This window comes from Haliaeetus leucocephalus, unplaced genomic scaffold, assembly GCF_000737465.1.
Source record: "Haliaeetus leucocephalus isolate CR32 unplaced genomic scaffold, Haliaeetus_leucocephalus-4.0 Scaffold944, whole genome shotgun sequence".
NCBI lineage: Eukaryota > Metazoa > Chordata > Aves > Accipitriformes > Accipitridae > Haliaeetus > Haliaeetus leucocephalus.
Window position 1 is genome coordinate 4,191,822 of NW_010973380.1, and position 18,293 is coordinate 4,210,114.

At 46.9% G+C, this 18,293-nt stretch overlaps 1 protein-coding gene across 1 annotated transcript in view; it reads left to right on the forward strand.

The window, feature by feature from the left end:
- RTN1 (reticulon 1) overlaps positions 1–18,293 on the forward strand; it is a 122,075-nt gene that overhangs the window by 67,935 nt on the left and 35,847 nt on the right. The window contains exons 2-3 of the mRNA XM_010584172.1: positions 514–1,251; positions 5,602–6,384. Coding sequence (XP_010582474.1) covers positions 514–1,251; positions 5,602–6,384 — 1,521 coding nt within the window. The remainder of the gene's footprint in view (positions 1–513; positions 1,252–5,601; positions 6,385–18,293) is intronic.

The following is an 18,293-nucleotide window of genomic DNA, read 5'->3' on the forward strand; positions in this document are numbered from 1 at the left end:
AACTGCCTACCAACTCTCTATCTCAATTTCTGTCCAGCATTTTTTTTTTCTTAATGAAAATATTCCTTAGGGTGAAACTCTTCCATTTCTCCGTATTTAAATAAATAAATAAATAAATTTTTTGCTCAGGATTGTTTTTGTTTTGGACATTGGATTTTTTTTTATGGTTATTGAGCGCCTGAGTCAGATTGTGAGGGAGGTTCTGGGATTGCCATCACTGGAGATTTTTATGCACAGGCTGGGTAAACATTGGCCAGGGACTCTTAGCAGCTATCAGGATCATTATAGCTATTTTAAGATACAGCAGCAGCTGGAAGCCTCATCTGACAGATGTGCCACTATGTCGCCCAAAGGTATAGTAAGAGACAGTCCCAAAGAGCTTCCAAGCAAAGCCAAGCCTGGTGCACAAACTGAATCTAAAACCAGCAGGGAACGAGTACGGCTTTGCAGAAAGATTGATGCATGCAGGCATTTGTCTCTTCATTGCACACCATTTTTGTGTCTTTGCTTTAGGTGTCACAGCCTCATCGCACCTCTTTGACTATGGCTCCACTGCCAATGGAGGTGACAGCTCCTTCTACACCTCTCTGATCTCGGACGTCCACTACACCACCCCACGGGACTCCACCTATTTCACGGGCATTTATCAGCAGGAAAACAGCCCCATTCCCTGCTCCGGCAGCACAGAGGGGTTTAATACGCTGGGGCATCCTGTTCAAGATGTGACTGGGTTTGAGTCCCGTGGCTTGTTTAGCTCAGATTCGGGAATAGAAATGACTCCTGCAGAGTCTACTGAAGTTGATAAAACCTTAGCAGATCCCATGAAAGTAGAAGCTTATAAATACATGGACATAAGTAGATCAGAAGAAATAAAATACCAAGAAAAACATGACCCTGACTCAGAAGATGAGAGCCCAGGCCTTATCGATAAGTACCAAGGAGTACCCACTAGGTCCAGCCACACTGCTGAACCACAGCGGCCGGCTTCGGAGAACACGAAGGCAGCCAAAGAGCAAGACCTGCTTGAAGACACAAGGTCTGGAGATCAGCACAGTGCCTCCGTGGTTACAGCCCCTGTCAAGATCATGCTCACCAAGACAGAAAGCAGCGGGGAAGCTGCCAGCAAAGAGTCGAGCCCGACTCAGCCGGAGACCGGCCTGAAGCCGAGCCATGAGGTGGTACCAACGGTGACGGTGTCAGAGCCAGAAGATGACAGCCCGGGGTCTGTTACGCCACCGTCGTCTGGCACAGGTAATGCTTGTGCATGGCACCATTTTTTTTGGTATTCAGAGAGTGGTTGCAATTGTAGCCCTACATGTTGGAGAATTACTGTGGGTTTGTGGGGTGGGTCTAAGGGGGTGCGAGCAGACATTAATGGGTCTCTATGGCTGGAGGTGTTTCTACTCTGTTCAGGCACCATGCTTTGCCAACCGAAGGAGGATGTGAACTGTGCTGCCCATCACTAACACGCTGCTCAGGATGGGCTGCCCTTTCTGTGTGAAAAGAGGGGAAGACAGGGCTGGGGATCCACAGAAACAAGTTGCCGAGAGCCACTCACTAGCGTGGCTGGGGTCAGATCCAGGCTTGCTGAGCCTGGTCCCCATGGGGATCTTCAGTTGTGAGTTGGCGGGTGTCATTGGGGGTATTGTCAGCCAGCCGACAGTTTGGGCTGGATCCCAGTGATTTTGGGGTCTCTTGGTCACCCTGGCTGGCCACGCTCCGAGAGGAAATGAGGTGTATGGGACCAGGGTGCTGCAAGTGTCTGGGTTCATTTTTTTTTTAATTTTAATGGCTGTTTTAACACCTCTTTGCTCTTGGAGAGAATAAGGTGAAGTGCTGTTTTCAAGTGAAAGTGCTGCTTTTAGAAAGTGCTGAGGAGAGAAATGCTGTCACCTCATTTACAAAGGGGACTGCAGGGACAAAGGGCCAGTCTCTTTTAAAGGCTCCTGATTTCTATTGGGGAAGCACCAAAATCCCATGTTTATACATTTTTTATTGTCTGATTACTGCAGTAGGACGTAATATCTATTCCTCATTTTCCATATTATATACTGCTAAAATATGAAAGTAGTATAGTGTTTTTAAAAGGAATAAAGTTCTGTGACAGGAAACAATTTTCAGACTTGAAATTAAATTTCAACATCCTGGATCAAAACCCTTTGACAATGAACATTTGACACTTGACAATGAACATCCCCAAGCTGAAATTTCCATTGCTTTGGCTTTGATGGCATCTAGAAGCACTTAAAAATCAGCTGGAATTTCCTTAAAATGGCAGTCTGAGATTTCCACTCACACTGGTATCTACCCTTAGAGAAATACCTAGTTCCTATCCAAAACCGAGTGTGCATTTGTACACTTTCACACACAAAAAAAGAGATAGAGTCCACCGCAGCTATGATTTTATCCTGCCTGCATCAGCCAGAAACTTTAGATAATAAATAGACATTAAAGTCCCATTTTTCTTTTTATTTGACTGCGTGACATCACACGCTACTTCTGAGGCATGCCGTTTTTTATTGATTAACACTTTTTGCACTACAAGGTAATTAAGAACTTCAGGCACTAACTGTTATTTATTCAGTTCTTGCTGACTGTTCAAAGCTGACTCCATGACACTTGTTAACTGTATCCCATCGTAACAGCTGAATAGTGCGTGGCTGAGCCTCAGGGCTGCTGCCTTACTGGGAGGCACTGGTGTGGCCAGCATGATTGCTGGCATGGGAATGTTCCTCTCCATGGGTTAAGCTGATTGCCAGCACTGCCCAAACAGCCCTGGGAGGTCCCACTGCCTTGCATCGGGGTGCTGGAAAGCCAGAAAGACTGCTTATCTATAGCATTAAGGAAAGAAGCAGGCATCTTCTTTTAGGGGCTGGCTCCCACAGGGTGTTTTCTCTGGATTTCCCCCCTTTCCCGCAGCTGGGGACACACTGCGCTCAGACTCCGTGTTCATATGCGAGGAAGAAATGTAAAACCTGCCCTCGCTATTTCTACTCAGTGACCCAGCAAAGTCGTTGCTCCTAGATACCCCTCAAGCATTCTGGCGAAGCCCCCAGTTCCCCCCTGCTTGGATCAGGACTTTTGAAAACAGTTTGCTTTTAATTACTGGCCATCATCTTTCTGTGGAAGGAAGACGTGGTCTGTTCATACACTGTGCTGGCACTGAAAGGCAGTGGGTATTTATACGCTTCCCCATGCCAGCGGTAAGTGTGACACCCTGCTGCTGGCCACAAAGGACTTTTTTGTTCGCAAGGTAAATGCCGTGGCTGAGAGTTACAAACTGCCAGCGCAGGCAGGAGCAGGATGAAGCCAAGGGACGGTGCGTTGCTGCGCTACAAGGGCTGGCGATCACATGCCCGTTTGGATGCGTGCCGGATTAAGTCATCGCTCAGTGAGAAAATGCTCACATGCGGTAATGCAGGAGAGTGGTGCAGCTCACATGGGTTTCCTGCACCCAGAGGAAAAGGATGCACAGGGTCCTGCTCAGTGTGGCTGATGCAACAGAAACTTCCCAGCATCTGGACAGGAGTGTGTCATAACAGTCCCAAACACCTTAATCCTGTCTGTGGCCATACTCTGGGTTGCAGAAGGACTTTCTCATGCAAGAGGGATGTGTTACAAGAGAGCTGTTTTGTCAGAGGAGCTGCAGACATGCCAACAATATATGCTCAAAACTGCTGATGACATGCATTTTCGCAGATGCACAAACCAAAACTGCTTGGGGGGGTGTGGGTAGGTTCTTTTTCTTACCCATCTCCCAGTAGGACATCGTGGCTTGGGTGCTATCGTTAAAACCTCCCCGTTTACATGATTCATCTTGGGGAAGGCATATGATCAGGAAGAAATCAGCTACACTATTGCCATGAGAAATCTGGAAATAGCCAGAAATAGTGGTTTTGTCCCAGGTCACATCTGGTACAATCTTTTTCCCACCCTCTGTTGTAGAGGAGCTTCCAGAGGTGGCCAGTGCAGCTGGGTGGGCTCAGGGGGCCGATGCCAGTGGCTGCACCCAAAGCAGGGCTAGACTGAAGGCAAATACCCACTGGGAGCGGGCACAGGTCAGCTCGGGGCTCCCCACACCTGCAACCGAAGGGCTGGAAACCTCCCTACACTCCGCTGTGGTCCCCAGATGTGCAGACACAGGTGGTGTTCTGCCATGGGCCTTTTTACCAGCATCAGCAGGAGAAAACTTGGCGGTCTCTTTTCCTGACGGCTTTCTTGAACACTCAATGCCTGCAATGCCACTTAGTGATCCCTGTCATGTTAATAATGATATAAAATCAGTGAATGAGCACTCAAGAGTCCAGAGGACAAACTTCCATGTGTGCTTGATGGCTGTTTCAACGCGACTGGGGAATTCAGTGTTTTTTTTCCCCCAAAAGGGAGGGTCTTGGGTGTGGATGGCAGCAGTCTCTGGGTGAGTGAAGTGCAAAGTGGAAACCGGTGATCAGGAGGCGGCGGTGGCCAGGTGCCGGCAGGGAATCGGATGCAAACTGCCACCGTGGTCCCCCTTGGCACTGACAGGCTCAGGCAGCCTGGCTGGCCTTGCTGCTGACGCACCAGGTGCAGTCCGGGTTTGAGGCTCGCTGATGTTCTGTGAATGATCAAGTGAAGCCTGTTCCCCATGCAGTAACTCAAGACAGCTGCTGATGCACCTCATGCTGCCTCCGTCACCTCTTATTGTGAACACTCTACATGCAATTTTACTTTCTTTGTTATTTCATTACAAAATCCCATGTGGTAGAGTGATATACAGGGAGGCAGAACAGGTGGGAAGTCTGGTGCTAGGTTCCTTTCTAGTACAGGTTGTGGGTTCCTTGCTAATCCTGGATGACCAGCCAGCCTTTTCAACTGCTCATTTTCACTCTCTGAGTCTGTCTTCTTCCAGTGTGAGCCAGAAAATGCAGAGAAATTTTTTGTTTCAGATTTTGGGTGACAAGTTGGTCAGTCATTATTTTGTTAATGTAGTTCTTAATGATATTAAGAATTACAGTAAAAAAATGAGTTTCATTCTTGGACCCAGCTGAGATAAAAGCAAACAGAGAATTCCCACCCCCACCCCCCCCAAAAAAAAAAAGTCTGAGAAAAGTTTCTGACCTGGAACTTTCCACACCTGAAAGTTAAAGTTTGACAAAACTACTAGTAACTACACATGGGTTGTTATGATCAGCAGTGTCAGGAACCCACCAGCTCTGTGTGCATTTCTCCCCAGAACAGACCCGTATCTGTCCGTGACAGTCAGATGCTGTCATGTGTGGCCTGAGCCCACATTCCTCATGACTGGTGATTTTCCTGGTGAAAACCATATTGCTGAGCCACTGGCCAAGCACTGACCAGCGTTGCCTTGTGCCTCAGCTTTTTCGTCAGTAAATGATGCTAATGATACTTCTTTTATAATGAGTATGTGCATGGGAAACGCTCTGTAAGGACAAGCTGTTATTAGTGTTAGTTATCCCAGACAGGGAGACATTCTGTCTATGTTACCAGCCCTGCTAGAAGGATTCATGCTGGCCTGAAATCTATTGTGTTTGTTGTGTAAGCAGCCAGAAAATCTCATTCTTAAAAAATTTCCCCCCCCCCCCCTTTCTTTCCGGGTGGCAGAACCATCTGGCTCAGAGTCGCAGGGCAAAGGCAGCCTGTCGGAGGATGAACTCATCAGTGCCATCAAGGAAGCAAAAAGCTTTTCCTTTGAGACCCCGGAGGTACAGCAGTCACCAGCCCTTTCCACGGAGAAGAGAGACCAGAGGGTCAAACCTGGGCGCCCTGCTGTCTCTTCACCCCTGGATAATGAAGCCAGCAGCGCTGAGTCAGGAGACTCAGAGATCGAGCTGGTCTCGGAGGACCCACTGGCTGCCGAGGAGGTGCTGCACTCCAACTACATGACCTTCAGCCACATTGGAGGACCCCCTCCGTCACCCGCTTCCCCCTCCATCCAGTACAGCATCCTGCGGGAGGAGCGGGAGGCTGAACTTGACAGCGAGCTCATCATCGAGTCCTGCGATGCCTCATCGGCCTCCGAAGAGAGCCCAAAGAGGGAGCAGGACTCCCCTCTGATGAAGCCCATGGTCATGGACATTATCAAGGAAGAGAACAGCTCGCGCACTGACACCTCAGACTACGAAGCAAGTAAAACGACAGAGAGCAGGATGAACAGGGAAAACCTGGCAGAGTCCGCATCCTACCTGAAATGCTCCTTTGTTGCACCTAAAGTAGGTGCTGAGCCCCCGACCTCTGCCGTCAGCACCGATGAGCTGAAGGAAAGAATAATCCTGAAGAAACCCATTGAAGAAACTGTTGTTAACCAAAGTAAAGTGTCTTCCAAGGACTCTGGCAAAAGAAGTCCCTTGGCTTTGCCCCTACTACCATTTTTAAATAAGCAGAAAGGTAAATGCAGATGTTTATGTTGTTTTTTGACATGCTGCTGAGAAGGGGGAGGAGGGAGAAGTGCCTGTTCCTTTCAGGGGAGATGTTAGTAGTGCCGAGCTGGGGGAGCTGCTGGCACTCGATAACCTCAACTCAAAGCTGGGCATACCTGTGACAATGCACATATTATCTCTGACCTTCCCATCCTCTTCTTTTTCTCCTTTTCCTCTCCCTTAGGAAAAAAAATTTAAAATACCAGCAACAATAATTTTTAGGCTTAAGCATATAGATACCGGTTCAAGCAGGAACCCCAGTAACGTAAGACTGATTTGTACATCAGGCATCTGGAGGACAAAGAGCAACTAATGATCATTTTTCCTTTGAAATACTACCTGTCTTGCCCCAGGGAAGGGGTGTAATCAGGGAGGTGGTCCTGCCCCTCCCAAAAATGTTAAGAATGATGTTTTTGAGTATACAATTAGGAAAAAAGAAAGATTTGGAGGAGGAAAGGGGTTGGGTTTGGTGGGTCTGCGTGTTTCTGAAGGTGGTGCAGTTTAAACCAATCTCTCTCATGGTGGCTGACACCCTCCATCCTGAATAACGAGGGCTTTGTGTATGTTTCCAGGCTAGTGCAGGGAGGTGGGTGGCTTAGGGGTGCTCATCCCAGCTCTGTGTGCGTTGGGGCATCCTGTGTGCCCCTCTGAAAGCCCCTTCCCTAATCCAGCTCTGGGAGGGGGAAAGGCATGACACTTCCCTGGTACTCAGGTGGGCTCAATGGCACTTGTCTGCTAGGATCCCTTCAAAGCCAGTGTAGAGCCAGCCAGGTCCTGGCTTGTTGTGCCAGGCGCTGAGGTCTGACTGGACCCACCAAACCTTTAGAGCCACCACTTGCTTTTGGTCTGAGCTAAACCCTGAGGACCAAAGGGTAGCACGTGGACACTGCACACTGACATTGCCAGGCGTCCCTGCAGCCTGTAACTGGCTTCGTTCACAAGGCGCACAAGAGAAAAAGGCATTTTATTCTTTGCAAGATGCCAGCTCTAAATAGCCAGGACTTTTGTGTGCCTCTGGCTTTGTAGGCTGGCGTGGAAGGGAGGGACACTGGGGCTGCCCCAAGCCTGCACTGCTCCCCTTCTGTCGTCTCCCCCGACTGGGCTGGGGGGCAGCGGCTGTCCACGGCTCTTCTGTCGGATGTTGTTTTGCAATTCAGAGAGCTGCTGCTTCCTTGCAAGCAGCTGGTAGAGATGGAGGGGGGGCAAAACCCACCCCCGCTGCTTAGAGAGCATCTTCTTTGTCCATCCACGTTTGTGCAGACATTTGACCACATCATGGTCTGGAGATGTGGCAGACACGTTTAAGTGGCACTCTTTTACAACTGATTTATCTAGCACTGCAAACCCAAGCCTGCAAGTCTAGTAAGGGAACAGCCTGAACTTGCACAATGTGCTGAGGACTGCAAGATCTGCAGTGCAATAAAATATGTTAATACTGATATTCTTAGCAGTAATCAACTAATGACATTAATAGGCTGGATAAGAAACATATGATTATGGCTTGTAAGTATGTTTTCCTCCCAGATTCTCAGAGCTTGCAACATCACACTGTGCATCTCTTAGCTCCCTCATGAATAGGATGAGCTCCAACCATTTTTTTCCCACTTCCCAAATTCCTGTTTTGTAGGACTGGCCCAGGCCCTGCCCAAACCCTAGAAGCTGTAGGGCTGATTGAATTTACCTTACACACCCTTCTTGCAGTCTCTAGCATTGGGTCTCTGCAACCAACCACATCTGGGCACATGACTAACAGTTTGATCTTGGATTTGGGGAAAGTAGTTGGGGAATGTCACGTGGGCAGCTAGTTGCCTGTCCCTCAGTTTTGAGACTTCAGGCCCTATTACAATATTCAGTCCCCCTTGATCATATGCAGATTTTTTTGGCCTAACTATTGCATCTCATTTAATTTCTGTCGTTGCCTAAACTGATGCTAACAGAGGCTTGTTCTCATATGGTGGTCAGAGAAAATCCCTGTGTGCATGAGCAGACTTTCTCCCTGCGTTGTAGCGTGTCCGTATTTTCCTATCTGTATTCCCTGTAGGACAGTAGTGGCAGGAACTTGTCCTCCAGGACAGACACAAGACAGCTAATTACTATTTGGTGGTGCGTAGAGGACTATTTCAGTATGTGCTTTGCTTCATTGAGACACTCCAGTGCCTAAGGCAAGGAAAATAAAAACATAAAGCCTCTCAAGAAGATTATTCCTAAAACTTGTGTAACTTTTTAAAGCTGATTTCAAGGTATGGAGAGACGGACTCAAGATAAGAAACTATGGATGATAGTGGGATCCAGTTTACGCTACCTTCCAGTCACAGGTACTTGCTGCATAGGTCACTTGTGTCTGGACACTAGTTAAATTTTTATGTTGAAGGTGGAGTATGGGATCTCCTGACCTGGGAAAGGACAGCTTGTTCCTCACTCGGAGAATTCACGTGAAACCCTTCAGCGGTTTTCCGGTTATCAGAGGTGAACTGGGTGATGTGTTAACTGGCTTGGTGGAACCAGAGCATCCCCCATGGGTCCTCTCAGGCTCCATCAGCCTGCAGCCGCATCGGCTGGCAAGGAAATGGTGTGGCAGAGCACATCCAAGGGGACAGGGATTGCCTTCATAGCATCAGCTTGAAGTCTTGGCAGAGCTTTACATTACGGCATCATATATGTGACATACGCCAACTCGGATGCACCTGGCAGGCATTTGGCATGGGCCACACTCAGCCAAAGTGGTGAAAATAGAGGGAGATGTGGCAGTGCCGCACAATGGAGGTGCAGCAGAACGATGTCACCCAAAGCAGGAACAGTGTCATCATTCATTAATTAAGAGAATTATCTTACTTGTAGTTATCTGTCATTAAGAGAATACTAACAAGATGTGACTATGCATTTGTTAAAAGAGAGAAAACAGAAAAACCTTCATTGTTTCCTGTTATCTCCTTGTTACACGTCACCTCAGAAGTGTTACGCTACCACCGCACATCCTTATTAAGACAGAATGGTTTTAGTGATGTTCAGAGTCCGGGTGGGCACTGATCCCGCTATGGCCATGGCAAGTCCCACCTGAGTTCAGGTCAGTGCTAGCCCAGCATGTCTGGAGATTTGTAGGAAACTGATGGATCAAATGAAGCTGTTTGACGTGCGTGGCTGTGTTTTTGACACCCAGCCGTGGATCTTTCTGTGGCCCTTGGCCAGCTCATAGCCAGGTATATGTAATTTAAAAATAGCCATCAGTTTCACATGTAGGTGTTAACTATTTCACAGCGTGATACTGTAGTTCCACCAAGGAGTTTTTTACTCATATCCATGGCATTAAATATACTTTGCATGGCTCATCAGAAGAGTTTGCCCTGGGCTGGCAAGACAAAAATTGATTTTAGGTGCACACTCCAGGAAATACATAGAGAAGCTGTGCAAAGTGAAAGCCCAGCATCCAACCTGACCCCAGGAGCAGTCTTGCTGTTTGTGTTGCTGCCAGGCTGCGGCTTATTTCCTCAGAGACCTTTCTGGTGTGTCTGCTAGGCATTTCCCTAAATAACAAGGTGGAGCACTTCAAGTGCATGTGTGGTTTGTGCAGTGATAACTCAGCATCTCTGCTTAACGTCTGTTGCCATCCAGTGGCAGTAACAAAAATGGGCAGTGACTTCTTACCTCCATTTTACTGGAGCTGACTATCACGATTTTAAAGAGTGGAGCTATTCCCATGCTGTTAACCGCTAAGCAGCCTCACTCGCTTTTCCACACGGTCAGAAAGATTGCGCTGCTTGCTGCAACACAGGCCTTGTTTTGGCCAGAATTGGGCAGTTACTATCTGTGTTAGTGTTACCAACTCATTTGCCTCCTGCAGAGCAAAGAGGGGAAGGCAGAGCTGTTTGGCTGTCGCTGCCCCTGCATCACTCCTGGCATCTCCCCCTCAGAGGTGGACGGAGCCCTACAGCCCTTACACAACAGGGCTTAGAGCACATCTGGCTGTGGCTCTACAGGAAAGGAGGTTGCCAGCTCAGTTCTCACCCCCCCTCCTTTTTTTTTAAATATTCAGCCACAGAGAAGGAAGAGCAGGTGCATTTGTTTTTTCTATTAGCCAGAGCAAGAAATGCAGATTTTTAGGTTTGCTCTAAGAAAACCCTGTCTTGCAACAGATTTTCACAAACTTTGGAAAATAATACAACGGATCAGTGTGGCCGGCACAGCACTGTGACATTGCATAGCCCAGATGATATCCAGGCTGGGCTTGCACATGGCTTGGGTATACAGGAAATTTCAGAAAAGACCTGCTATCCTGGAAACACGCATCTTTTGGCCTGGGGCAGTTTGCAAGAAGCCCAAAAAAGCCTGGACCAAGGCAGGCAGGGAAGCAGCATTTTGGCTGAGTGCTTTCCTGTCTTCTCTTGCTGTGCCTGTCGGCAGCTGTCTGCCAGAGTGGCCTGGCTGACTGCATGCTGGAGTCCCACAGCCTGGGGATCTGGTCCTGGGCAGAGATTTCACTTATGCTGGGGCATCATGTCTCTCTCCAGCCTCTCCTTCAATGACAATATTAGGAGATTCCTTCTGCTTGATCCATTTAATGAAATGTGCAACACCTTGTTACCTTACAGATCAGATGTCTGAGCTCAGGTTAAAAAAAATAAAAAGATGTGGACATTAATAGTAATGTTTACTTTCATTTTCTTTTTATTTTATGGCAAAATTTAGCATAGGAAAAGGAAAACCCAGGCCCGGGGCTATGGGGTCATGCTGTCGCTCACGTGCTTGACGGCACAACTGGCAGGACCCAGGTTCCAGACAGGGTCCTGCTGGAAACGCAGCCAAATAAAGTTCATTAGTTGAAATGCTTTATTCTGCAGCACAGTCCTATGCCACCCTGCTATGAGGCATCTTGTTTTTCATGCCTTATGAAAGGCTTTTGTAGCATTAATCTGGTTAGTCCCCTACAAGAGCGTGTCCTTACCACACACCCTTCATGGCTGCTGTGGCTCTGAGCGCCCATGAGGACACCAAAGTTCATGGTCACCCATCTCTATGTGGTGACCCAGTGTTTCTCAGGTAGTGGCACAAGCTGCAGTCAGGATCACTTCTTGTTTTGGGGTGACACTGGAAAATGCCCTGGGTTGAAGAACATTTCCCCTCCTCCCTGGTTCCTCTCGTGCCATCCCATGGTGTCCAGGGCTGTCACACAGCGGACAAGCACAAAGCAGTGTGGGCTTTTCCTGTTTAATCTCTCACTGCATCCACCCATTTGGTGTCACAGACAAATTGATTTTACACAGTTTCTCAAGGAGATGGTTTTCTGGCAGAGATCTGGAACAGACCTTAAGTTATTGGGGATGTTTTTTGTTCAGCAAAACGTCGTCTGCATCATGTTAGCACATCCCTGCTGTTGGAGGAGTTGCTAGTGAGGCATTTTTCCATCAGAAGGGGATGTTTGGTAGGGTGATTTAGCAATCTGAGGCTCATTTCTCATCTGCATGTTTTCACCAGGCTGGCTCTGCAATCAGCAGCAAGCCAGGCTGCGGCTTAAGCATACGGTAATGTTAGTTTAATATTTTAGTGCCATCTGCTGCAAGTGCCTCCACACTCTGGCCCATCTGTTTTGTGTGCTTCAGTTTGCTTTTTATGGGCCTCCGGTAACTTTGCATCCTTTGGAAAGTCCCTGCTTGGAAAAGGTGTAGGGGAGACAGATGTCCTGCCTGGGGCTTGAGTGTCTTCACCTTGTGATGCTGTAGGAGGAGTGGGGTAAAACCCACCTGGAGAAGTAAACATGTGAATCTAGGCCTGGCCTTGCCACAAAATCTTGGAGTAGATTGGTGTGCTTGCCTCCCACATGGAATAATTTAGATGGGAAGGGACCGATGGAGGTCTCTGGTCCAGCCCCTTGCTCAAAGCAGTTTGGTCACGTTGCTCAGGGCCTTGTCTACCTGTCCATTTTCTCAGCAAAGGCAGAGGTTTGGGGGTAGCTGAGAGTTGGAGCTCGCAAATCTGGGTCAGTCTCGTGATGCTGCCTCAGCACCATTAGCTGCAGGTACACTGCAGAGCAGGGTAAAGGAGAGGTACTACTCAATGTAGAAACAGAGAACTTGAATGACTTACTGGTCAGATGGTTGAATGCCAGCTGAAGTGGGCTTGCCTGGTTAATGCAGAGCAGATGAACCTAGAGGGACTGGTGTTTTCCAAGAACCATGAGCAGGCATTGAGTGGAAGAGGTCCTGCAGGCATAACTTTTCCACAAATCTTCCAGACTCCTCCCCTGAGCAAAATGGTTTCTCTTTCTCCTGGGCTGTCTGATCCCACAGGCCACTTTGGTTCACAGTTCTCTCTTACTCTGCTGTATGCATGGCCCTTCCCCAGTCTACCCTCTTTAGGAACTAGTCATGTGTACTCTCAGTTGCAAAGCAGTGAAATAGCTTATATATAGAGGGTCTTAGAGGAAGAAATGGCACCTGCATTGCTAAACCCCATGCTAGGGACACAACTGGAGCACTGGCAATTGGTCTGTTGTCCAGGCCAGTCTTCTCCTTCCATACCTCTACTTGACTGCCCTGATGTAAGGTCAGGGATGAATTTAAGACTAAGGTGGTGGGCAGGAGAAAACACAGCTAAGACATGCTTCAGCCTGCTCTTGTCTCTCTGCTCTGATGCATGTTCTTCCTTGGCTTTGTGGCCTAGCAACCCAAAGTTACAGCAAAAATAGCCAATTAGCTATTTATTGGCTAGATGGATCAAAAGTGGTCAATAAAGAGTAAAAAAACAGCTTTAAATGAAAGTGTCTGAGGCATGCAGAGCTGCAGCAAGGAGTGAGGGTTGTTCTTCTTACTGAGAGTAGTTTCATACCAGGGATTCACCTTTCCATGGTACATTCTTGGTATTTTGGGAGGTTTAGCAGTAGATGGGTAGACCAAGAGTTCTTGGCTTCCAGCTGCTTTGCAATTCTGCTTTTGCTCTGTTCAAGGAATCTAAAAAATGACTCTGAACACATGATAGGACATAAACAGCGAGCTGTGATGACATGGACTCTGCAGACACATTCAGATGGCCTCATTTCATGGGGTCTCACTCCAGAGACTTTTGAACAACTGAGGCAGTGGGGCCCCAGACACCATCTCCAGCCACTGTGACTGGAGGAGTTTCCCCATCCCAGCTGAGCTGCCCCAGCAGCGATTCATGGGCACGTTCTTCTGCCCACAGAGGAGGAGAGGGAACTTCACAGCTACCCTTTTTCACTGTGGGCCAGGCAGTTGGAAATGTTTCTGCCTTTGCAGCAGGCTATGGCCCGCCTCCCCATTTCTGGCCAGTTAATGCAATTCAGCTGCCACATGACAGCTTGTTATAACTGTCAAGCTGTGATAACTCAACCGAAGCTGAGCTGGAGAAACCTGGAGACGTGCAGGTCGTGGTGGTGGAAATGAACAGTGCACGCACCGGCAGGTTTGTGCTGTACATGATTTCTCTTCCACTCCTCCCAGACCCTTTTTTTTCAGGGAGGCAGGAGTGAGTTTGGCACTTTCTGGCCTCAGGAGCGGTTGCAGGGTCACCTGTCTTCTCTGCAGAGGGGACAAGGAAAGCTGGTAGATGTTCAGGCACTGGCTCTGGGGTTCTCCCTGGAGTCCTGGTCTGGTGGGAGGATAGCAGGGTCTCCTAGGTAAGGAGTGGTCACTTAGAGGAGATGCCTGAGCCCTGGAAAGGATCAGAGCGAAGCAAAGAACAGGGAATTTTCTCTCCTCTCCCCAAATGAAGGTTTGCTTGGACAGTGGCTGGGATCAGTGACCACCAAGGGCAATGATGCCCTCTCATGATTAGCACCATGCACATATACCAAAGCATGGTCTTGAGATGACCTTCAGAAATATCTCAGTAAATCTCATACCCTTCAGATCACAACCTGTGTTGTCCATAGCCTGAGCATTTGGCCCATTTCACCCCTGTCATCTGTTTCCTCCCCTGATTTTTGGCTGTGCTCGTGAAAATTACTCCCCATGTGTTGGCTAAGGTCAAACTTTTAATGCCTAAGTGTCAAAGCATCTTAAACAAAGTGGCCGGATGCTCAGAGGTGCTTTAAAAAATGGGCATAGCTTAATGTAGCAGGATCATACATCTTCTCTTGGGACTGCTATCCGCTCCACTGCCTGTGTGTGAGTTAAGTACAGAGCTATAAAAATTTATAGTCCTTATCCTTCTGTTTTCATATATCTTCCCTTTATGAGCAAAGGACTGCCTCTGATGAGCTGTCATAAGTCATAGCACTCAAACAGGAGTATACAGACCTTTCTGATAGGTACGACACATGATGGTGTTTATAAGATGTTTCTGACAGGTGGTCGAGATTACATGTGACCAGGAAAAAAAAAAAAAAAGAGCTACTTGTTTGACTATATACAGGTGCCTGATGGTTATGTCAAATGTTTAAATATCAAAGCCATGAATGGCAAAGTTTAAGCCAAGCACAGTTAGTTGGTGGGTATCTGTATACAAACAGGAACCTTCTGAGAAGAGGTCCAAAGAAGAAAGACATGTAATCTGTGAAGACCTATATCTGCGAGCTGGGCTGCACAAGCCCACTGCTGGCTCTGCCCCTGTCCATGTTCACGTCCGCATCCGTGTCCATGTCCATGCCCATGCCCATGTCCATGCTCTGCCAAGCTGAGCACCCAAGGTTGGCTCAGTCCTGCTCCTGGGGAAGGCTGCAAGGAGACAACTGCTCTGCTCACAAGTGATTTTTCTGTTCATGCGGACAAACCTCAGTTGCAGAATCACTCACAGTTGAAGCACGTTTTAGAAGCCAAAATCTTGACACGGTGTCCCTTTTGGTGTCTCTTGGCGTTAGCGATCAATGACTCAGCTTTCAGGGAAGGCTGTGACACTGACAATCTGATGACAAGCAGTTTCTCCCAGATGCCTAGATATAGTGATGCTTTGCCTGGATACTCCCAGCAGATCTCAGAGACTTGTTATTGACAAAGAAATCTAAAACCTATTGATAGCTTTTCTGGGGCTGACAGAAAATACAGGAAGGAGAGATATTTATTCTGGGTGTACAGAAACAAGAAAAAAATGCAGTATGTAATGAAGGGGAAAAGTTATACCACTTGCAAGGCTTTTCTGTAAATGATGTTAAAGAGCTTTTTCCATACCAATTCATGTTTTTAGCCCAGAAGGTGCTTAGGGAAGTTTATATACTATAAAACAAATTAGGCAAAGGAAAAATAAAAATAAAACATTTTGGTTTTATTAACAAAATATTTTGCCCATTAATGCAATTTTCTCATAAATGTAGTATTTTGCAGGAAAATTCTGGAATATTTTGTTTTCTGATCTGCTAGAAGTGCTGCTTCTGAACCTCCGCAGTGCTCTGTGAGCTGGGAATCATGGGTGTTCACCAGTTTTATTCTTTAATTCAAATGAACAGTTTGGACTCATTTCAGGTCAGATTTAAATTTATGATTAAGGTCTGGTGATATAAAATACCTCTCTAGCTCTCAAGGAGAGGTGAAATACAAACTTTTTAATATCTCTGCCTGTTTCAGGGTGTCTTAACACTCAAATTCTTCAGATGTTAAGCAGAATGAGGGCTTCCCCGAGTACTGCTATTTGTGTCTGGTAGATAGCATAGTATTTGAATGTAGTGAAGGGGAGGCATGTGGTAGGAGATTTCCATTGGGAATAAAACCTGGAGGTGGGTATTGATTTTACTGGTGTTTTTCTGTAGCTTCTGAGAGTGCACTGGTGATTGGGACATAATAGCAATATTGACTGGAGGGGATTTACTTTTTTTCCTTTTCCTTGGCAGGCTGCTGTGTTTATGTCACTTCAGAAGAATATAGAAAATAAGGGACATGCAATGATCCAACAATTGAAAGGGCTTGATTTCTCCTCTGAAGAAAGAGTGTCTCGTGTTTTTGTCATTTTGACTCTTAATCTTGATTACCACTTTTGTTTTAGTCCTCTGCAGTAATTTTTTTTTCTAACTCTCTTGACCTTTACCCAACTTGGGCAATTTTGCCCACTGTTTTTTCCAGAGAGGTATCACAGGTATCCTCCCTTCCCTCTCTGGCTCTGACAGCAGCCTGGTGGTTACATGGGAACTGTAGCAGTGAGAGGTCATTCTGGTGTTTTGCTTTCACAGCATTTCGTTTGTGTGTGAGGAATATAAACAAGTGTGGAAAAAATTAATGCTACAAGAGGATGAGTTGATTTGGATGGCAATAGTCTTCTACCTCCACCACAGGTCTGCCAGACACTGGTCTGCCAGACACTAGCCTGCCTGTGGTGGGGACTTTTGGTGATGTCAAAGTTGCTTAAATCAGCTCTAGCAATGAAAGTGAAGGCTTGTCATTTTGGTAGTGATGATAGATTTCACAAGTGCTCCGAGTCAGGGTGGTTCCATCATTTATGAAAATTGGACATACAAAGATGCCAGTGCTTCTGAAATAGGCGTGTCTCCATTCAAAAGGACTGAGTGTTCATTTCCTGTGTATTCAGGGCTCAGAAGACACAAAGCATGAGTGATTTGAAGGACACATTATGCAGCAGTCAATATTTTGTGGGGAAAAACCCTGCCAGTTGGGTTGCTTTTAGGTAAAAGGTTCTTTGCTTTCCCAGAAGCCTCACTTTAGGGTTTCTCTTCCTTGCAGCTTCAACTTGACTCACAGGTCTATGCACTGAAAGCCCTTTGGTATCGCTTGCTCAGAGAAACCTTTTTCCCTGCCATGTGATTTTATGTGGAACTGGTGATCTCTTCCAAAGGTTTCAGCTGGTGTTGGAGTTTGCTTCACATTGCTGTTCCCTGTAGGGGTCTTCTGTAACACAGGCGCTGATTAGGTCCACCTGGGTGCTATCAGTCGTCCAGTACTTTCCTGCAATTCTTCAACATTACTGGAAAAGATGTACAAGCTTTCTCACAGTTCATATGAAAATAATCCACGACTCAGTTCATTAGAGTGCAAACAACTGTGAGAGGTGACCTCAGGAGTCCTCTAGAGCTGGGGTAACTTGAGAGGCACAAAAAGGACACAGATAATCACTATTTGCGAAAAGCCATGCCTTAGAGAGAGAGGCTTCCAAGGCTGCAAATTTACCTTGCATTAAGGATTTGGCATTAGACTATACAGATTGCCAGGTAAAGTAGGAATCTCAGTAAAGACTCCCCTTTCAAACTGGATCCTAAAGAATAATTTGCCAGGGAAGCAGCTCTTGGTGTTGCTACATCATCTGGCTAGATGTAAACACTGTTGGATCAGCACATTCCATACAAATCAGCAAAATGTAAACTTTTAAAATTGCTTCTTATCTTTTGAATAGAAGGTGCAATGAGATAGCAAAATTTAAGGGAAAAAATAAATGCAGATTTCCAAGGTCTGATACCACCTATGGCCTGGCTGGTATAAACTCCTTGCCTTGTTTGATGTTACTTGGGATCCACAGTACTGTAAGATCAAAATCCAGCCTCTGACAATCCTGGAGACACTGTTTTCACAGTGACTCATTTAAAAGCAACCTAGGATCTATGCTCACTTAGTGAGTGCTGTTAGCAGAGGCAGGCGTTGTACAGACAGGTTTTTCTGCTCTCGTTTAGAAATATAGACAGTTCCTTACAGAGATGGGGGGGAGTTACTGCATACATCCTAATGAAATGCTGATAACATCCACAAAACAAGGTCTGTATCTGGGCAACGAGCAAGGAGCAGGGTGGGAGAGCTTACAGAAAAGCCAGCGGAGATTAATAGTCAGGATTTCTGAAGGTTACTTTGTCAGCTAATGTACCGTTGAAACACGAGCAGCTATGCTTACTTGCTTAGGTTAAGTGCGAGAGCTTTTCCAAAGAATGGAAGTTACTTACCAAAGCAAGAGAATGGGCTGCCTTCGCTGTTCGTCTCAGATGCCTGCACTTGAGCT